General features: G+C 53.6%; 1 protein-coding gene across 7 annotated transcripts in view; it reads right to left on the bottom strand.

Moving 5' to 3' along the window:
* PLEKHG5 (pleckstrin homology and RhoGEF domain containing G5) overlaps positions 1 to 18,785 on the bottom strand; it is a 68,103-nt gene that overhangs the window by 14,774 nt on the left and 34,544 nt on the right. For 6 of the 7 annotated variants that reach the window (XM_077312760.1, XM_077312758.1, XM_077312761.1 and 3 more), the window contains 6 exons: positions 12,544 to 12,667; positions 11,855 to 11,957; positions 11,431 to 11,491; positions 10,502 to 10,593; positions 9,447 to 9,583; positions 8,144 to 8,307 (listed from right to left, as the gene is read on the bottom strand). In XM_077312760.1, coding sequence (XP_077168875.1) covers positions 8,144 to 8,307; positions 9,447 to 9,583; positions 10,502 to 10,593; positions 11,431 to 11,491; positions 11,855 to 11,957; positions 12,544 to 12,667 — 681 coding nt within the window. Of the gene's footprint in view, positions 1 to 8,143; positions 8,308 to 9,446; positions 9,584 to 10,501; positions 10,594 to 11,430; positions 11,492 to 11,854; positions 11,958 to 12,543; positions 12,668 to 18,078; positions 18,603 to 18,785 lie in introns of those variants that run through there. The other variant, XM_077312759.1, reaches the window with a different exon arrangement.

The raw sequence follows: 18,785 nt of genomic DNA on the forward strand, positions 1-18,785 counted from the left end.
ACCGGGAACACGAGAGAGGTGAGAAACACGGAAAGGAACGTCAAGCGTGGCGTTTTCAGGTGATGGGAGGTAAAGGGCTTTCCCTTTACCTGTAGGCCATCCCACCCACCCAGACGTGACAGCCGCATGTACCTTGAGGAGGAAGGAGAACTGAAGGAAAACGCAAAGAAACATATCTTGCACCTCGTCCCACTTGCAATGGAATGGGAGCCACAGCGCCTGAGCTGGGCAGAGGAGTGCAAATCCCTTAGCTGTTCGGCTAATCTGTGCACGGCCTTGCTATTCTTGGCCCGAGAAGACCTCTGGAGGCTTCTCTTTCTCCAGAGCTGCCAGGTGCTCTACAGATAACGTGGGTGGGAATTTAGAGGGAAGACGACAATCTTTCTTTAATTCACGGAGGTTTCCAAGTCCAGTCACTGGGTCGTTCTTGCCTTGCCTCTCACATGAACCCTGAGAGCCCCAAAGGCAAACTGCAGAATTGTGCAAGCCTGCAAGGAATGTACGTGTGTGTGTGTGTGTGTGTGTGTGTGTGTGTGTGTGTGAAACCACACAGCCCCTCCTCCTTGATTTTGTTACTCCCCACCCCTGCTAAGTTGAGTGTTTTAAAGGGTGGGAAAATGCGTCCTTCAAAAACGCAACTGGTCTCCCTTCCAATGCTAATCACAGAGCAGGAGAACTGAGTTTGCTTTGCAAAAACGAGTGGAAGTCAAAGGGTTAAATCCCTTTGCCCTTCCCTGCATGGACCCCAGGCATTTAGAGGCTGCACTCTGTGAACTGTATAACAGCAACTGGGCCCTGCGGCCACAGCTGGGCACCCAATGCAGGAGGACCAAGAAGAACCTGAAAGTCACAAATGGTTGTTAAAGGGATGAGGACCCCAAACCCAACACGTGTACCCCGTAACGCCTGGAGAGGCATTTTCATTTTCTTTTCAACACATTTAAATTAGAGCTGTCAGCTAATTACAGGATTTTCAGTTAAATAAAACCAAAACCTGGCAGCACCCTAAAAATTAACACAATTTAGTTCAATATGAGCTCTTGTGGGACAGATATCTTCCTGATGAAGTGGCAGGGGCTCATGGGAATTGCAGTCCACGGACATCTGGAGAGCCACAGTTTGGCCGCCCATGCCACTCAAGAAAATAGGCTATTTCCATCATAATAAAGACAAGTCACCACTAGGAGGCACAAAGTTCCAAGACCAACAGAGATTTATACAAGGAGTAAAGCGTCTGTGTGCATGCACACTTCTTCAGATACGCAAGTCGCCAGTCCCTACAGATAGGCAGAGGAGGAGCTGCAAATTTGTATACAGCGTAATAAAGGTATCTGATGGATTCCAGGACCAAACAGGAATAACGGGATCTTTTAATACGGTCGCCCATTTGTTTGGGTTTAATTCCAGGAATGGGGGACATAGCGAAGGAAATAAATATATCAAAACGGCAGGCTGATCATCGGCAGCCCGCAAGGCCAAGTGGACATGGCACAGTCCGACGCAAGATTCTTTGGCACCCTGGGCAAATGACGACCTCGGCACCCATCCCGTTCGGCCTCCCCTTTTCTACAGTGGCTAACCACCTGTTTTGGGAGAGCCTGCAAGCCTTGTACCAAGGGTGTGGCTGCCCCCACGATGAACCCCAAGCAGACGGCATTCTGACCCACACAGGCTTTGCACAGGGAGGTTCCATCTCAGCCTTTGACCACCCTCTCCTCCATTTCCCCCTCTAATCCCTCCTGAGACTCTAAGATTCTCACTCTCACAACCATCCGGTCGTGCTTTATTTGAGGAACGGGTCCACGCAGTGAAGAAGAAGAAGAAGAAAAAACCCGCTAAACATACAACACAGAAAATACTGTTTCCAGGGTCACCTCTTGGTTTCCAAAATGCAAAAGGGAGCAATGAAAAGGGCAGGGCCGGCCGCGACCCACTTCCAGAGGCTCCGCGATCCGCAATTTGGGAAACGGAAGGCTGGCTTCTCCCAGACTTACCTGAGCCCACGCTGTGCTCGCTGGCCCTGGGACGACACTTGGAGAACAAAGGCAGAAGGGCCCCACAGCCTGGCTGTCTCCAGCAGTCCGGCTGGCAGGCAGAGGGGGAGAGCCGGTCTTGAGTCAACAGTCTGCTGGAAGGGCTCCCCCCCCCCTTACAACTTCCCCTTTATTCACATTGATTGCATTGCTGAGAAGGTCTTGAAGGACACCCTGGAGATGAAGCATTCCTGAGCAAGGGGGGATGGGGGAGGAGGCATGCTTCTCAGAAAGAGGAGTCTGCCCGGGCAGCAAGCTCTCCCACTCACCCACCTGGCAGGAGGGCACTCGGACTGGTATGAAGGACCCCGGAGGAGCATCACCTCCGGAATCAGCTTTTTGCAGCCCGCACGGCTGACAGCAGGCAAGAGTGGTTGTACGAGGGAGCCGAGTGAGGCTTTCTCCCTTCCCAGGAAAGGGACCCAAAATCATATTTCCTGCCTTGGGCAGGTTTTCAAACTGAAGCAAACCTGAAGCCGCAGGAGGATAAGCACGGGTGCCGGGAACCCGCTCTTTCTGGACTGGGGAGAGGAAAAGGAAGGAGATTGTAAGCCACTTTGAGACTCCTTCGGGTAGAGAAAAGCAGCATATAAGAACCAACTCTTCTTCTTGAGTAATATCAGGGCTCTCTCAGCCTCACCCACCTCACAGGGTGTCTGTTGTGGGGAGAGGAAAGGGAAGACGACTGTAAGCCGCTTTGAGACTCCTTCGGGTAGAGAAAAGCGGCATATAAGAACCAACTCTTCTTCTTGAGTAATATCAGGGCTCTCTCAGCCTCACCCACCTCACAGGGTGTCTGTAGTGGGGAGAGGAAAGGGAGGGCGATTGTAAGTTGCTTTGAGACTCTTTGGGGTAGAGCAAAGCAGCATGTAAGAACCAACTCTTCTTCTTCAGTAATCTCAGGGCTCTCTCAGCCTCACTTCGCTCACGGGGTGTCTGTTGTGGGGAGAGGAAAGGGACTTGGAACGTAACTTCTACTGAAACCTTTTGTTAAAAAACCAGGGCATCTCACACACACACCCCTTCTCCAGGCAGTTGGCAACCTTATTCGAGTCAGATAACAGCCTGAGATGAGTCACTTGGCTTTTCACACAGATCACAGCTGCGTCTGCTAACAAAGACCTGAAATTTTTAACTGCACAAATGTTCTTTCAGAACTGCACATTTCCCTCCCCCAGAACTGCACATTTTGTCTCGTGTTGCATGCTTGTTTAAAAAACCCTGGTTTCACCCATAAAGCAGGAACCCACAGAGAGAGAGAGACAGACAGACAGACAGACAGACAGACAGACAGACAGAGACAGAAACAGAGAGAAACAGAGAGAGACAGAGAGAGAGAGAGACAGAGAGAATGAACTTTCTTTTTTGCTTCTGCAAGTTATCAGGGAAGAAAGGTTGCAGCAGACTCACAATACCAAATATGAACTCCTCCCCTTCTAAGATTAACACGCACACCCCCCGACACCTTTTCCTTTCGCCTGCCAAACGCTCTTCCCTCTTCCCCAGAATCTTTCTTCGCAATTACACTGGGCCCAAAAGGGACCCAGCTTCATTGATCCATTCCGTTGGTTTCCACTGCAAAAAAAGATAAAGGAAACCTCAGGCGACCGTAAAAGACCCACCACACGGTTTGCTGCAAACAGAGCGACCAGAGGAAAGACGCAAGAAGCATCAGCTGCCAAGCATGGAAACAGAACCTCTGAGAAAGGAAAACAGGTGTCTGCAAAGGGAGGTGGGAGCTCTAGCATGGGAACAGAGAGCCAAGGTCATTGCTCCCCCCCCCCGCCCCTCCAACCAATGCTTTGCAAAAGATCCTGAGCCCTGTTCGAGAAGGGAAGCGCAGAATTCACTCCTTTAGCGGTCTCCCAAGGAAGCACTGGTTGACAGCACCTGCTGCTAAAGCCCTTGCAGCCCAGGGCCCCTTTCCGTGTAACAAGCCCTCCCGTCATTAAAACATACAACTGCAGATTCGGGTACCTAAGCCGACAGACGTGGGGATGCTGCTTCTGCGGCCAAAAGGCTCCACAAGCCTCTGAAGAAAGATGCAGGCCTCTGCTCTTCCTGGACCGGCAGCCCGAAGGCAGGGATGGTGGAAGATCCCCAGCTAGCCCCAGACGTAGGAATGGGAGGGGGAGAGGCTTCCCCTCGGCCTGCCCCGCCCTGGGCCCCGCGGAGCAGCTGGGACAAACAACTGGATCCTCAGGGTCACCTCCCCACGCACAGCCCCGCATCGGTGACAGCTAGTCTGGCCTTTGGGTGAGGGGAGAGCAGCCGCTGACAAGGAGACAATGCCCCTCGGGGGCCGGACGGCAGCCGAAGCTCCGTCGTCAGCTGTCGCCTGCCTGTTTCCACCCCCCTCCCCTTCATTGTTTGGCAGGGGCTGGGATGGGATTTGTGGGAAAGGAAGAGGAGCCGAGCTCTGTCCATCTCCCCCTTCGTGCCAGTACGGGAAAGGGCAGAGATTATGAAACTATTAGGTAGAAATGAGAGGCTGTTCAAGAGAGGGGATTTAGGCAGGCCCGGTTCGGCGCACTCAAAAGGTGGTGGAAGAAGAAGGAGAAGAAGGAGAAGGAGAAGGAGGAGAAGATAGAGAAGGAGAAGGAGAAGGAGGAGGAGGAGGAGGAGGAGGAGAAGGACATTAGAAGTCCACACTCCTAACCTCTACACCAGACTGGCTGAGACTGGCAGAGACTGACCAGACACTATTTCTCATTAAAGCCTCGCTGGATATGGCCAGTGGTCCTTCTAGTCCAGCATCCTGCCTGACCCAGTGGCCAGTCGGTCACTCCGAAAGGCCGACAACAGGGCACCGAGTTCGAGGCCTTCACCTGATGTTTGCCTCCTGGCTCTGGGATCCAGAGGATTAGCACCTGTGAATGCGGGGGTTTCTCTCTAGTGACCCACTGACAGACCCCTTCTCCATGAATAAGTCTAATCCCCTTTTAAAACCGCTGATGACTTTGGCCAACATTACATCCTCCGGCAGCAGACTCCACATTAGAATCCCTCTCCGGGTAAAGCCGCATGTCCCTTCGTCCATCTCACGTTTGGCCCCAAAATGGCCTTGCAGGGCCGTTGCCAGGATCGCCGAACAGGCATCCGTGAAGCACTTGGCATGCTCCAACGTTCGACAGAAAAGCATATTTATTTTTGCCGTCTACGTTGGGCCCGTTCCAGAGTCACGCCCGGGCAGCAGAGGCAGTTGCCAAAGTCAAGGGCTGGCACCAGTTATGCTCCGCGTGGCAGCTGGTCCCAGCAAGTCACAGAGAAAAGCCGGCTGTGCTGACGTTCCAGGGAAAGGGACTGGGTCCCTAGCTTGTGGCCAAGCCATTAAAGAAAGAGAGGACGGGCTCCAAACCCCCTATGGACCCCTGGCTGGGAATCCCTGCTCCAGCCCTTCATTTCCTAAACATCAGGTGAGGCCAAACCGTGGTTCTCCAGATGTCCACGGACTACAATTACCATGAGCCCCTGCCAGCAGGGGCTCATGGTAATTGTAGTCCGTGGACATCTGGAGAACCACGGTTTGGCCTCACCTGACGTTTAGGAAATGAAGGGCTGGAGCAGGGATTCCCAGCCAGCAGGGGCTCATGGTAATTGTAGTCCGTGGACATCTGGAGAACCACGGTTTGGCCTCACCTGACGTTTAGGAAATGAAGGGCTGGAGCAGGGATTCCCAGCCAGCAGGGGCTCATGGTAATTGTAGTCCGTGGACATCTGGAGAGCCACCGTTCCGCCACCCCTGCTATATTGTAACGGCTGAGGATATTGTGTTCCACTGCATCTGACAAAGCGCATGGTTATACCTTAAATACATATTGTTCTGCTGCTTCAGGTGAGCCCCTGAAGATACATATGACTGCGGAGCAGCCCCAAAAGCAGTGGATTCTATACAGCTGAGCTCAAGGACATCCAGAGACAGAATTTTTTTTGGGGGGGGGGGATTAGGAATTGGTTGCCAGTTTGTACACTTACTCAAATGCAGAACGGGAAGGTGCACAAGCATGTTTGCTAGATTTTGAAGAGATTTAGTTGATTTTTTTTAAAGGTTTTCATTTGCTTTTTTACTGCTCAGTCAGTTCCTTGACGAAGCCAGAAATGGGAGGAAAGGTGGTGAAGGAAGAATAAAAGACAAACAGGCATTGCTTACGATGGAATATAAAGTCTCTATAAATTGCAAGGGGGAGGTAAAATCTCTTGACAACCGAGAGGGACTTCTTGTACTTTCTGGAACACCATAAACCAGGATGGATGGGGGAAAAGCCATCTCGGGGCACCTTGAAAGTACAGATTTACGGCAGGTAAAGCTCTTGTGAAGCAGAGCCCGTTTTAGATCTCATCCACAGAAGCGTAATAATAAAATCTTTAAAGGGTCGTAAGATTCTTGTTTGTGCTTCTCTCTATCACGGCTCTGGAAGAAATCCAGACTGCAAAATCATGTACTATATATTAGCCGTAAAAATGTCGGTATTCACTTCGTCTGTCCCCAGAGGGGACCAAAAGCGGCTTATATCTCTTCTCCTCTGTTTTAACCTCTCAAGAACCCTGTGAGGCGAGCCAGATGATAGAGTTTGACCGTCCTGTCTTGCTAAACCTTCCCCGTCTCTCTGTCTCATCCCTCTCCCTGGTCAAGGAGCCTGTAGAAGGCTGTAGCCTTCAAGGACCAACGTTCCCCTGATTTATTTCACCGCTCAGCTGTGGCACAGAGGTCCCTTGCCCCCTGCCTCTTCACCCAGGAAGAGCTCACTCACATTCGGCCCGCGTCCCTGGCTCCCCAGTGCACCACCGTCCGCTGCAGCTCTGTATAAGAGGCCCGGAGCCACTGGTTTCCACTGGTGGCTCAGCCAAAGAGGAGGTTGCACGCCTGAGGCCTCTTTGTCCTGGCAGAATGGTCCTCCCGCAGGTATCACCCCCTCTCGGGGGACTGGAGGACCGCCAAGCTGAGAATTATACAGCTGCACCCTGGTGGCAACAAATCCGGGTGCTACAGGCAGCCGTCGGGGTCTCTGGAGGTGTCTCGACGGGGGTTCACACACGGGGGAGCCGTGCTTTCCAGCGGGCATCGTGGGCATCTGGCCACCAAGGGCTTGCCCGACCTCCCCTCTGGAATTCAACAGGATTCACGCCGCGCTGCCGAATCGTCACCCTTCTTCTGAGTAAGAGCACTTCCTCATGGGACCAAAGTTACCCTCTTCCAGAAACTTATTCGGCAAGCAGTCGGAGAACGTGCCACAGTCGTGTTAACGGCTAGCAGAGGAGGAGGTTTCCAGAGCCCCAGTTCAAGAGTCAACGTCCGGCAGGCTGCAGCCCGGGCACGGGTAGACTCCCCCAAGCACAAGGCCAGGACCCGCCAACACATTAGAAGGTCTACGTCTAGGGAGCATGAGAGAAGCTGTTTTCCGCAGAGCAGGATGGGCGGATCAAGGTTTTTCCAGCTCACCTTTGGAACAGGTAGGCGAAGCCGGGATTCCAGCTTGGCTCAGAGAATCGGGGGCAGGCAGGTTCCACCCACGGTCAAAGATCGGGCAAGGGGGTGGGGGAATAACACGGTACTACGTGAAGCTCAGCCGCAGGTTGGCCCCAAACAATACAAGCAGGGGATCTTCACAGCCCTGCCTGCTTCCCACAATCCCCTGGGCAATGAAGCAAGCTCTGGGGCAAGAGCCTGGCCTAGGTCACTCCCTTGCTTTCCATCTCTTTCCGTTCAGCTCCTAAAGCCACCTGTTTGCCAATCCGCCAACCCTTACTGGATTGCAAGAGGATCATTTCCCTCCAGCGTTCACAAGGTCATTGCTCTGCTGCCGTGCTCCCTGCACACACGCAATCCAAGGGATCGAGGGTGGGTGCAATCTGCCGCCTTACTATTGCTGAAGGATGCGTCAGGGAGATCAACAAGCAAGCCAGACCCGGAAACCTTTCCAACAGCTGCCCGCCAACATTCACAATGAGATTTCCCCGAGAGGACCAGCCGATCCGGTCACCAGCCACTGCACGAGGCCCACCCTGCTTGTTGCACACCCCCCCCCCAGCAGCACCCAAAGGCGCTCCCCCCTTCCTGAACTGCAGCCCTTTCTCTGAGGCTCTACCCCAGCCCGCCCCGCCCCACTCACCAGGATATCAGCGCTCTCCCTGCGAAGGGGCAGGTGCTCTAGCCGGTCCAGGGAGGGGGTGCAGGGGAAGGAGGCGCCCATGCCGGACGGGTGCATGATGGGCAGGCTGAGGGACTTGAAGTCTTTCACCGCCTGCTCCACTTTGAGCTCATCCCCAGGTTTGGCTGGAAGGCAAAAAGAGAGAGGAAGGAAGGAAGGAAGGAAGGAAGGAAGGAAGGAAGGAAGGAAGGAAGGAAGGAAGGAAGGAAGGGAAGGAAGGAAGGAAGGAAGGAAGGAAGGAAGGAAGGAAGGAAGGAAGGAAGGAAGGAAAGAAAGAAGGAAAGAAGGAAAGAAGGAAAGAAGGAAAGAAAGAAAGAAGGAAAGAAGGAAAGAAAGAAAGAAAGAAAGAAAGAAAGAAAGAAAGAAAGAAAGAAAGAAAGAAAGAAAGAAAGAAAGAAAGAAAGAAAGAAAGAAAGAAAGAAAGAAAGAAAGAAAGAGATTAGGGGCTGGTCAGCAAGGGAGTCCTCAAACCCTGGGCAGCTGGCCCTGTCCTGGGGAATATCCTCATCAGATGCTGTGTGCCTGGAAGCCATTGTCACAGGTGAATTGGCAAGGAAGCCACTGATACAGGTGAACGGGCTCTCTTGCAGTTGAAGTCTCCTAGCAGAGGCTCCGGTATTGAACAGAATGGCCCCTAAGGCTCCTTCCGATCTATGTTCCTCTAGCACAGGGGTAGTCAACCTGTGACTACTGTGACCGCAGCAGTAGTCAATGCTGGCAGGGGCTCATGGGAATTGTAGTCCATGGACATCTGGAGGACCACAGGTTGACTACCCCTGCTCTAGCACACACTCCTGACACATAATGAGTTGATTGCTGACGGAAAGTTTCAAAGAACCTGGAATTCCGGCATATTTCCGCCAAGCGTGTATAAAAACAGTATACATCTGCGCTAGAATGCACTAGTGTTAAGGTCCCCTTCTAGGTGAGCGAACAGCTCATGTTTAAGTTCATACAGAGTCCCCTGCTCACTTGGGAACCGTCTCCTGGGCAGTCAGGTTATGGCCCCAAGATCCCACCAACCCATTTTTTAAGGGATTATGAAATTGCAACACTTTCTCCCATTAGATCATTCCACACATACAGATCCCCCCGATGCCTGAGCCGTGGGTCAAATCCCCTCCTTCCCCTTGACCTCCCTGATCAAAGAATCCCGGAGGCCACACCTACAGGGGGAAAAAAATGCATAGGATACGGAGAGCTGAACGCCAAGCGAGTGAGACACAGGTCTCCTCGCCATTGCCAAGAACCCATCAGTGCTTACCTTTCACACGCAGATAGTGTCCCCCAAACCGGTAAGCTTCGAAGTTGAGTGAGAGAGGAGTGTTGGACTGATCCAGGTAAATGTCCACCTTCGACAGGTCGATGCCTTTCCTCTCAAACACAGGCAACAGCCCTTCGCTGCATTGAAAGAAAGGACAGAGAGTCCATAAATGGCACAGCCGTGGCACAGAAGCAATGGATGGTCACTCATATGCAATGCCACCAGGTGCGCAGGAAAGATTCCAGAAGCTAAAGCACCTCGTACTGGCCCAAAGTAGCATGGCTAAGCTGCTGCAATGCAGGCACTTGGGCATGAGTGTTAAATGGGCATCCAATCAAAGATCACATAGATTGGAGGACATTAATGTACACTGCATAAAGTATTCTTTTGCAGTATGGATGATGGCAGATGAAACGACAGAGTAGTATGCCCAGAGGCTTAGCATGGGCAGCAGGCCAGGCAGAATGGCGCCATTGTTTCAGCCTGACCCTGGGCCTGCAGTCTGACACAATGGAGAGCATTCAGCCACTGCTGCTACAAGAGAAAAAAATCAGAAACGCGAAGGTGGATGGCAGCAGGCACCTGTCACCCCTGGATTTCACAGAGCAGGATTTCCCCACTTCCTCCTCCTCCTACAGCATCCTCAAACCCACTCCCTTAATTTTATTCCTGGGGAGGTCAGCAGACAAAGCGAGGGTCTGAAGTGGGAGCGTGGAATCGATGGAAATCTTTGCCTTCTGCAAATGGAAGTACTGTTCCTTTGGGGGAATGACTTGGTTGCACGTATGCAGGTAGGTTTTTTCTGCCCAGCAGGTTCTGTACAGGAGCAGGCAACCCGAGCTATGACAATCCAGGATTTCACCTGTCAGTCAACAACATCTTCACGCTCCCTGGGCAACTCGGCAGGATTCTGCACCACCCCTTTTTGGACCAGGCAGCTCACAAACACCGAAGCGGTCTTAAGAGGAATCGTCAGCTGTTTCTCAGAGGCTGCCAACTGCAGTGCCAAACGCCCCCCCCTGCCCCCCTGCCCAGCCCAACTCCGATGTGCTTACCCCAGCGACTTCTTCTTCATGGCGGGCACAATCTCGGTCTCAATGTCCACGTTCAGATCGAACTTCAAGGTGAAGCACTCCTTGCTGGGGTCCTGGGAGAGAAAGCAGCACAGGGGGACCCCGTCTCAGCCCCAAAGCGGAGATTGGCATTTATCAGCTCAGCCGTCCTAGAGCCGCCACGCCCTCCCCAGTGCCCTGGCGGGAGAATCTGGGGCTCCAGGACCAGCTCTCCAGCCTCACACCCACGCACAGCGTCACGGCCAGTGTGAAAACAGAAGTGACCTCATCCCCCTGGGGGTGACACGGCATGATTCATGCAGCGTTTGGGGTTAATCCCAGGGCAGCGGGCCCGATGCGATGACATCACTTCCGGTTTTGACATGAGTCCTAGAGGGTTGCCCCAGGGCGGTGACATCACTTCTGTGCCAGAAGCGAGACTGTCGTGCCAAATCGCCCCTCCCCATCCCCCTCCGGCTGGCAGTGGCAAACAGGGCGGGATCCAGACTGGGAGGAGTCTCACCCTAGTGGGAGACCCTGCCCTGCTGGCATGGGCTCATGGGAATTGTAGTCCATGGACATCTGGAGAGAGGCCGGAGACCAAACCGAATCATGAGTCCAACTCACTGTTCGGACTGGCATCGATTCTCCCATTTCGGCTCCGGTTCCACTTATTAAATTGTTGCAGTGGAAATGCCAAGATGGATTTTGGCACGGGCAGGCCGTGCCTCCAAAGAGTGGCCTTGGTTAGCCTTTTGGGGCTCTCTGAGTCACTGCCCAGTGCCCCAGTGGGCCTTCCCCCTACTGAAGCCCTAAAGCCCGTTCCCACTGCTCTCCCCACCCTCTCCGCCCCACAGGGGCTTCCCGACCCAACTCTCCCAGGACTGAAGGGAGAAAGTCAGAGGGGAGCTGAGACCCGGCTGCAGCCTTACGTCCGTGTGTCGCCTCCTGGCTTTCTTTTTGGGCAGTTTCAGGGCTGAGCTTTTCTTTTCCCTGCAAAAGACAAACAAAGAGAAATGCCCTCAATTCGCTCTCTTCTCCACCATCACTGGCAGGAGGCAAGCGGAAGCATTTGTCCAAGGCAGGAAAGAGCCCTCCCATCAGCTCCCGGAGGGTTTTAAAGACATTTACAGAACTCTGGAGCTTTTGACAGGGTAGGTGTAGGGCTCAAGACGTTTGAATCCCCATTTTATTTATTTATTTATTTATTAGAAAACACAGTTCCCTGCGCACGAAAGCCAGCACGTCAGGAAGAAAGATATCTTTGGAATTTTCTCCCCCTGAGACGCTAGTTTTCTAGATGCTGAGAGTTCGCCCTGCATTCAGCAGAGGCCAGGCTGGTCTCCCTGCACTCACCCTCTTCCGTCCATCAGCCCTTCGTCTTCCTCCTCCACGTCTGAAGCAGGACTGGTCCGTGGCGGACATGACCGCGTGGAGACATTCCTTGCCAGGATAGAACCTGTAAGGCGGAGGGAACGGACTCATGCACTGCAAGACCCTCGCGAGGGGGAGGCGGGGGGATGCAGAGCCACGCCCGCACCCCTCCTCCCACCAAACCTGGGTTTTTGGCGGCCAGGGAGCAATTTTAAGCTGCTGCTGCCCAAGAAGAGTCAACAACTGGTGACATTTTTAAACAGAGGCTGGAGAGCCATCTGACGGAGAGGCTGATTCTGTGAAGGCTCAAGGGGGTGGCAGGTGACAGTAGGTGAGCGATAGGCTTGTGAGCGTCCTGCATGGTACAGGGGGTTGGACTAGATGACCCAGGAGGTCCCTTCCAACTCTATGACTCCATGACTCTCAAGACCTAGCCAAGCCCTCTGACCCGTTGGCCCCGCCACCCTACAAAGAGACCGAAACTGATCTGGGGTGTTTTCCGGACTGCTTTTAACGGGATTAACATCTGGGCTGGAGGGCTGTCTGGGTTGGAGCAAGGTTTCCTTGGGGGGGGGGGTGTCCAGGGAGCCAGGGCCAGGCCTCTGCCCTGCTCGTGAACCTTTGTGACACTCACAAACACACACACGCACCCCCAGCCCGGCCAGGCTCACCTTGCAAGTCGAAGCGGATGTGGCCGTCAAAATGCATGGCGCCGTGGAAGCGTCCGTCACAAGATTCGCACAAGTGGAGGGGGCCGTTGTGGTTCAGCTGCTGGCACTCGGCGTGGTGACATACCTGGGAGCACGGGGAGGGAGAAAAAGGGAAAGGAGCCATTGTCAGAAAGCGAAAGCAGGTCGCTCTCCAGGCCTGTTTCAAAACCGACAGGTGCCTTTCAGAGTGGCAGAGAAAAGGGGCATTCCAGCACGAGCCATCTCCTGCGAGGGAGAGGAAAGGGACCGAGACCAGCACCTCCTCTTCTGCAGAGCTCTTGTCCTCCTTCGGGTCCCCCGCCAGTGCAGACCCGTGCCTTGCCCCACAGTGGGGTGGGGTACTAAAGCAATGTCCTATACAGCGTTCGCTGGCTCTCCAGGCCTCTTGAAACAAAACCTCATTTTCCCTGCCGGAGGAGGGCAAGCCGAGGATACAAAAACCCACAAGCGTCGATCGCATGCATAAATGTTTCTAGCAAGGAAAGTATACGCAAGCAGAACTCCTTAGGTTCCTCCTCGGGGGCTGTTCCACATGCATTTTGACCCGTAATTAAAGACGGCGAGAACAACCGAGCTGGGCACAAAAGGACACATTGATCCTGGGGCTCAGCTGCTCGGGCAGGTCACTGGGTTTGCTCATCTCCTCGGCCCCCTCCGCTCTCCCCTTTTAGCCGCTTGTCAGTTCGGGGAATGCAAACAGAGGGGAAAAGGACGTCCCCTTCCCAAGGAGCGTCAGTCTGTCTTTAAGGGGGACTGGAAGACACAAAGCTGCCTTGTACCTGTCTCCGAGTGGATGTTCAGTTTCACCTTCCCTATAGTATAGCGGCCCCTGTGTAGGGGAGCACTTAAGCAATCTCACCTTCTATGCCCCACACCAACCCCAGGTTTGCTGCAATCCTTCCCAAATGAAGATGAAACTCAAATACTTTGGCCACCTCACGAGAAGGAAGGACTCCCTGGAGAAGAGCCTAATGCTGGGAGCGATCGAGGGCAAAAGAAGAAGGGGACGACAGAGAACGAGGTGGCTGGATGGAGTCACTGAAGCAGTCGGTGTGAGCTTAAATGGGCTCCCGGGAATGGAAGAGAACAGGAAGGCCTGGAGGATCATTGTCCACGGGGTCGCGATGGGTCGGACACGACTTTGCACCTAACAACAATACATTTATTTGCAAGGCCTAACCATATTGGCACCATTTCCCCCACCTGAGTCCCTGTGGCAGTCATTTCTCCTCTCCATTCAAGAATTTTGGGAGGGGGGGGGTCTTTTTAATCAGGAATAGCTAGATTCCTATAACATTATATCATCAGCATGGTATATTGGTTCAAAACGGTGGCCTTTAACCAAGAGAAGCAGGTTTGAATCCCACCGCTTCCACAAGAACCATGCATTGTGACCTTGGGCCAGTCACAGTTCTCCCAGAGCCCTGTCAGCTCCACCTACCCCACAAGGTACTTTTTGTGAGGGCGGGAAGGGAATTGGAAGTCGTTTTGTGACTCCTAGTAGAGAAAAGCCCAGGTAGAAAAACCTACTTCTTTTATAATGATCTATTGCAACAATGATCTGTTCCCAGTTTTAATTTTTTTTTAAAAAAAAGCTATCTAGCCCTTTTCATTGCTGGGTTATAAGAGAAAATGTACTGACGGCCTTGCTCCCTAGGGACTCCAAGCCAATGCATGTTTCAACGTGCTAGCTTCCACTTGCTTTCACTGCAACCTGTGCAAATACGAGCTTTTACACGGCCTGTGTGTTTGCACAGAGTCCTGTTTGACTCAGACACTGAAACAAGAGCAATACACAGTCGAGAAGGGGCAAGGAAGCTCACACAAAGAGCTAATTGTGCTGCAACATGTCCCTTCCTACGAGCCCCTCAGGCGCACACCGGATCTCTGTTACAAGTCCCCACTTTATCGACAGACTGACTATGCCATCCGGAGCAGAGTCACCCCCTTTCAACGGACTTTGGAAGGGCATAGCTTTGCTTAGGATTGCACTCTGAATTTTTCCAGACGTTCAACATCCTTCCTCAAGAGAAACTATGCAACCAGTAAACCAATATACCAGCGGGATTCCATCTTCCCTTGCTGATTCCAGAACCGAGGCCTCACTTTTCCCCCCAAGGCCCAGGGGGCTTACCCGGCTTACTGGTATAGTCACCCATGTTTGCCCTGACCTTTAGTAAAACAATTCTATCCCCTTTGACAAATGGCCAGCTAATTTGGCACCACAGATGTGGACGTCAGAGGACTCTCCTTCTCCCGGCCTGGAGATGTGTCTGACTCCACGAAGACCCATGGGAAGAGGGGTACGAAACAGAAGGTCAGCACCCCATTAAGTGGATCACACACAGACATGTCTAGAGCAATGCAACACCTCCAACACCCAGGCACCCTGAGTCACATTACTCCAGCGCTTAGCTCCTTGTGCATGAGGTCCAGCACCACCTGCATCACACCCACTGGAGAAACAGCTCCCTGACAAGGGAATGCTACATGAACAACCACTGAAGACCAGTGAACGGGTGGGAAACCATGCATATCTGCCATTCCAGCCTGCTCCTTTAAAGCCAGGTCTGACGTCTGCCCAGCTGCCGGAATACTGCCCTCTCTCTAATTCTTCAGCAAAACCGTCCTCAAATCTCTCCTGCTAAGACACAGCTCCCTGCTCCTGCCGCTGTTTGGGGCAGCCCACATGGTTTGTATGCCCCCCATGCCACCATGAAGCCTTCCCCTTCTGCTAGAACAGAAGCGCCACTAGGAAAAGGCGACTTCTATCTCCCCGCCCTATATGTCAGGGGGAGTCAACCTGTGGCCCTCCAGATGTTCATGGACTACAATTCCCATGAGCCCCTGCCAGCAGACGCTGGCAGGGGCTCATGGGAATTGTAGTCCATGGACATCTGGAGGACCACAGGTTGACTACCCCTGCTATATGTGAACCACCAGCAGAAACAGGAGGTGGCTCAGAGGCCGAAGCTACAGCCCTGTCTCCAGGCTGGCGATAGAAGAAGCGGGGGGGGGGGGGGGGAGAGGAGGTAGCGTTCGCCTATTGGTGTCTCCCTCGCCAAGCAGAGGAAATAAGTCTCCTGCAGAACAATGCCTAGGCAGACAGAACGTTTCCTCCGATTGTGAGCAGAGGCCGCGTTGTGCTGGAGGCTGTTCGGCATAGACCAGGGATGGGGTGTAATTTTTAAATGCAGAGCCAGGATTGGGGAGCGGGGGGGGGGAGCTGCTGCTGGGTGCCCTGTGACCTCTCTGCCTGCAAACAATGCCCGTGGTTGGCAACAAAGGAAGATCCCTCAGGGCTGCTTGAATCTGTAAATTGGCTTAATTTCCAAAATAAGAAGCCACTCTGCAATGACGTGTGGTCAGTTGAGGTCAGCGGGGTCTACAGCAGGGGTAGTCAACCTGTGGTCCTCCAGATGTCCGTGGACTACAATTCCCATGAGCCCCTGCCAGCAAACGTTAGGGGAATAGCGTCCTGGCCTCAGTGTATTCCACGGAAACAAATTAATGTCATCGCAGGATCAGAGACTCGTGACAAATCAGATGCATTTGCTGGCAGGGGCTCATGGGAATTGTAGTCCACGAACATCTGGAGGACCACAGGTTGTCTACCCCTGCCCTAGGGAACACATACCTCCTCCGCCAACATATTCCCCATCACCAATTTCTTTTGCCGTCCTGTTGAGCAGCCCGGCTGGCTTCGGCACCAAATAACAAATGTTCAGCCGCTGATCAAGTACCGTGGACCAGCCACCTGGGACCCGGCCGGGGGGTCGGACTCCTTCCTTCCGTGGCTTTTGGAGAACCGGCAAAGGCTCATTTCAGAAAGTTTCCTGTTGACACTGCTGGTTGTGGAAGCTTATAAAAAAAATGAGCATTTGGCTCATTGAAGTATCCACTGGAAATTGTTGGTTTGGGTGAAACTGAGATATTTTCTTGTTTGTGCTAAGCGTGTTTTGGAAGAGCGTTTGGTCTGGGTTTTTTGTAATCAGCGCCGTCGCCCGGAGCTTCCTTTGAAGGGTGGGATATAAATAGTTCAAATACAGAAAGTGTACACAGGAAACTGTTGAGAAAGAAGGATGCCATTTAAAGGAACCATTGCTGGCTGGATCGCTCTGGCTAGCCGGTCTTAACAGATCTCCTATGCAAAGCAGGGTCACTCCTGACTAGTATTTGGATGGGAGACCTCCAAGGAACAGCAGTCGTTACATGGAGCCAAGCAATGGCGAACCACCTCTCGCCCTGAAATCCCCGCAGGGTCGTCGTGACGTGACTTGTTGGCACCTCCCGCCACCAGCGTTGGCATGGGTTAAAAGGGCCCAAGCAAGAATGTCAGCTGCCATCTTTTAATCAAACTCCAAATCACAAAAAGCTGTGAAGATCAATTGGAAAGGGCGGGAGCGTCTCAGTGACGTCACTTTTGGGGACATGTGACTCCCAGGGGTGTGACAGGGAAGTCTGGCCTACTGACATCACTCCCACGGGACCTCAAAGCCATACAGGCCATCTAGTCCAACCCCCTGCTCAACGCAGGATCAGCCCTAAGCATCCTAAAGCATCCAAGAAAAGTGTGTCTCCAACCTTTGCTTGAAGACTGCCAGAAGGCGGATGTAAGCCGCTTTGAGACTCCATCTAGTAGAGAAAAGCGGCATATAAAACCAACTTCTTCTTCTAAAGTCCCAGACTTCTTGCGGTCTCCCTTCCAAGGCATGCACTGTGCTCCAGAAGGACCGAGGCCTGCAGGACCTCTCTCCCTCCCAGAAACTCCAAACTGACTGGCCTTCCATCTGTGCTCCTACGGCCAAGCAGTCCCCTCCTAGCAGATGAAAGGCTGTCCGTTGGCCGGATGCAAGAGTGGGAAGGAGGGGGGATGCTGCGGAACGGCTGGGCGACAGCTGCCAGAACACCCTCCTACATCCCTCTGTTCCCAGGGAGTTTTGCGGCTGGCCAGCCAGCCACACAAGCTCCTAGGGAGCTCAGCCCCACCGACGGTTCACAAGGGACGCAGCGACCCCCAAAGCCTCCTGCCTCTTGCGCCTGTGCAGGGAGCAAACATGTAAATATTTGCAGTCTTCGGAAGACACAGGATCCTACAGGAACAAGCCAGAAAAGGGGTGGGTTGGGGAGCTGACAACACAGCAGCCAGCCCCACGGCCTGGAGCAAGAAGCCGGCCCCACAGCCTGGACAGACAAAGGGGACAATCGGCAGGTGGCCGATTTCTCTGGACCGAGGGTGGGTGGGAGGCCGTTCTGGCTCCATGCCCACAGCAAGCCAGCCGAGCTCCCAGGAGAGACGTGGAAAAGCAGCTGGGTGGGGGAGCAACAGAGAACCGCAGTTGCCACTGAGCGCCCTGCTGAATTTTTAAACCGCGGCAGAAGCAAATGTTGACAAGGCGCAAAGGCCTGCAACAACAAACAGGGAAACTCCTTTATGGGGGGAAAGGGTCAGTCCAGGGAAGCACGGAAGCTGCAACCCCCAGGCCCCGGACTCACCCGCTCTCCAGCCAGGGTGGCCTCCCCAGGCCCTCTTGGCCACCAGGCCGGTCCATCGGGACGGTGGCGAAAACAGAAGTGGCTCCCAAGCTCCGGGGCCTCCGGCCAATCTGGCCCTGAGCCGGCCTGACTCATCGCCACCGTCGGAGGGCTCCGGGGTAGAATCTCTGGAGTGACAAGAGGTTGACGAAGCAGGTGGGGCATCTCTGGGGTTTGCGGTGAGCAAGGGCTTGCAAGCCCGCTCCCTGCCAGTCTGGCCTCAGACAAAGGCAGCAAATGACGGGCTGGCTCAGAGCACGGCCAGGCGGCTGCAGCTGCCAGCCTGCAGGTACTTGCCTCGGCCTTCGCCTTCCTCTCTCCCGCCCCCGCTTTCTGCCAGTGACTCTCCCTCCTCGGAAATTAAGCTGCAAGCTCCGGCAAAGGCATGCCTCCGCTCCAGCGGCAGTAACCAGCACCGTGCGCATCAGGTTTCCGGAAATGCTCTCCCTCTCCCTCTCCCTCTCTCTCTCTCTCATGCATGGAGGCATAATGGTGGAGCTGCACACAGGGATGCCAACCGAGGGCCCAGTCAAACTGTTTTTATATTTCAGGGCTCGAGGCAAAACAATGAATCCCTTTGCTCGCACACATCCATGGTCTCCTCCCAGGCAGGCAGAGCCGGGGAGAGGTCATGTCTCCTCCTCCAAAAGACCTTTAAAAACAAAACG

Source organism: Paroedura picta, chromosome 15, assembly GCF_049243985.1.
Source record: "Paroedura picta isolate Pp20150507F chromosome 15, Ppicta_v3.0, whole genome shotgun sequence".
NCBI classification, from domain to species: Eukaryota; Metazoa; Chordata; class Lepidosauria; order Squamata; family Gekkonidae; genus Paroedura; species Paroedura picta.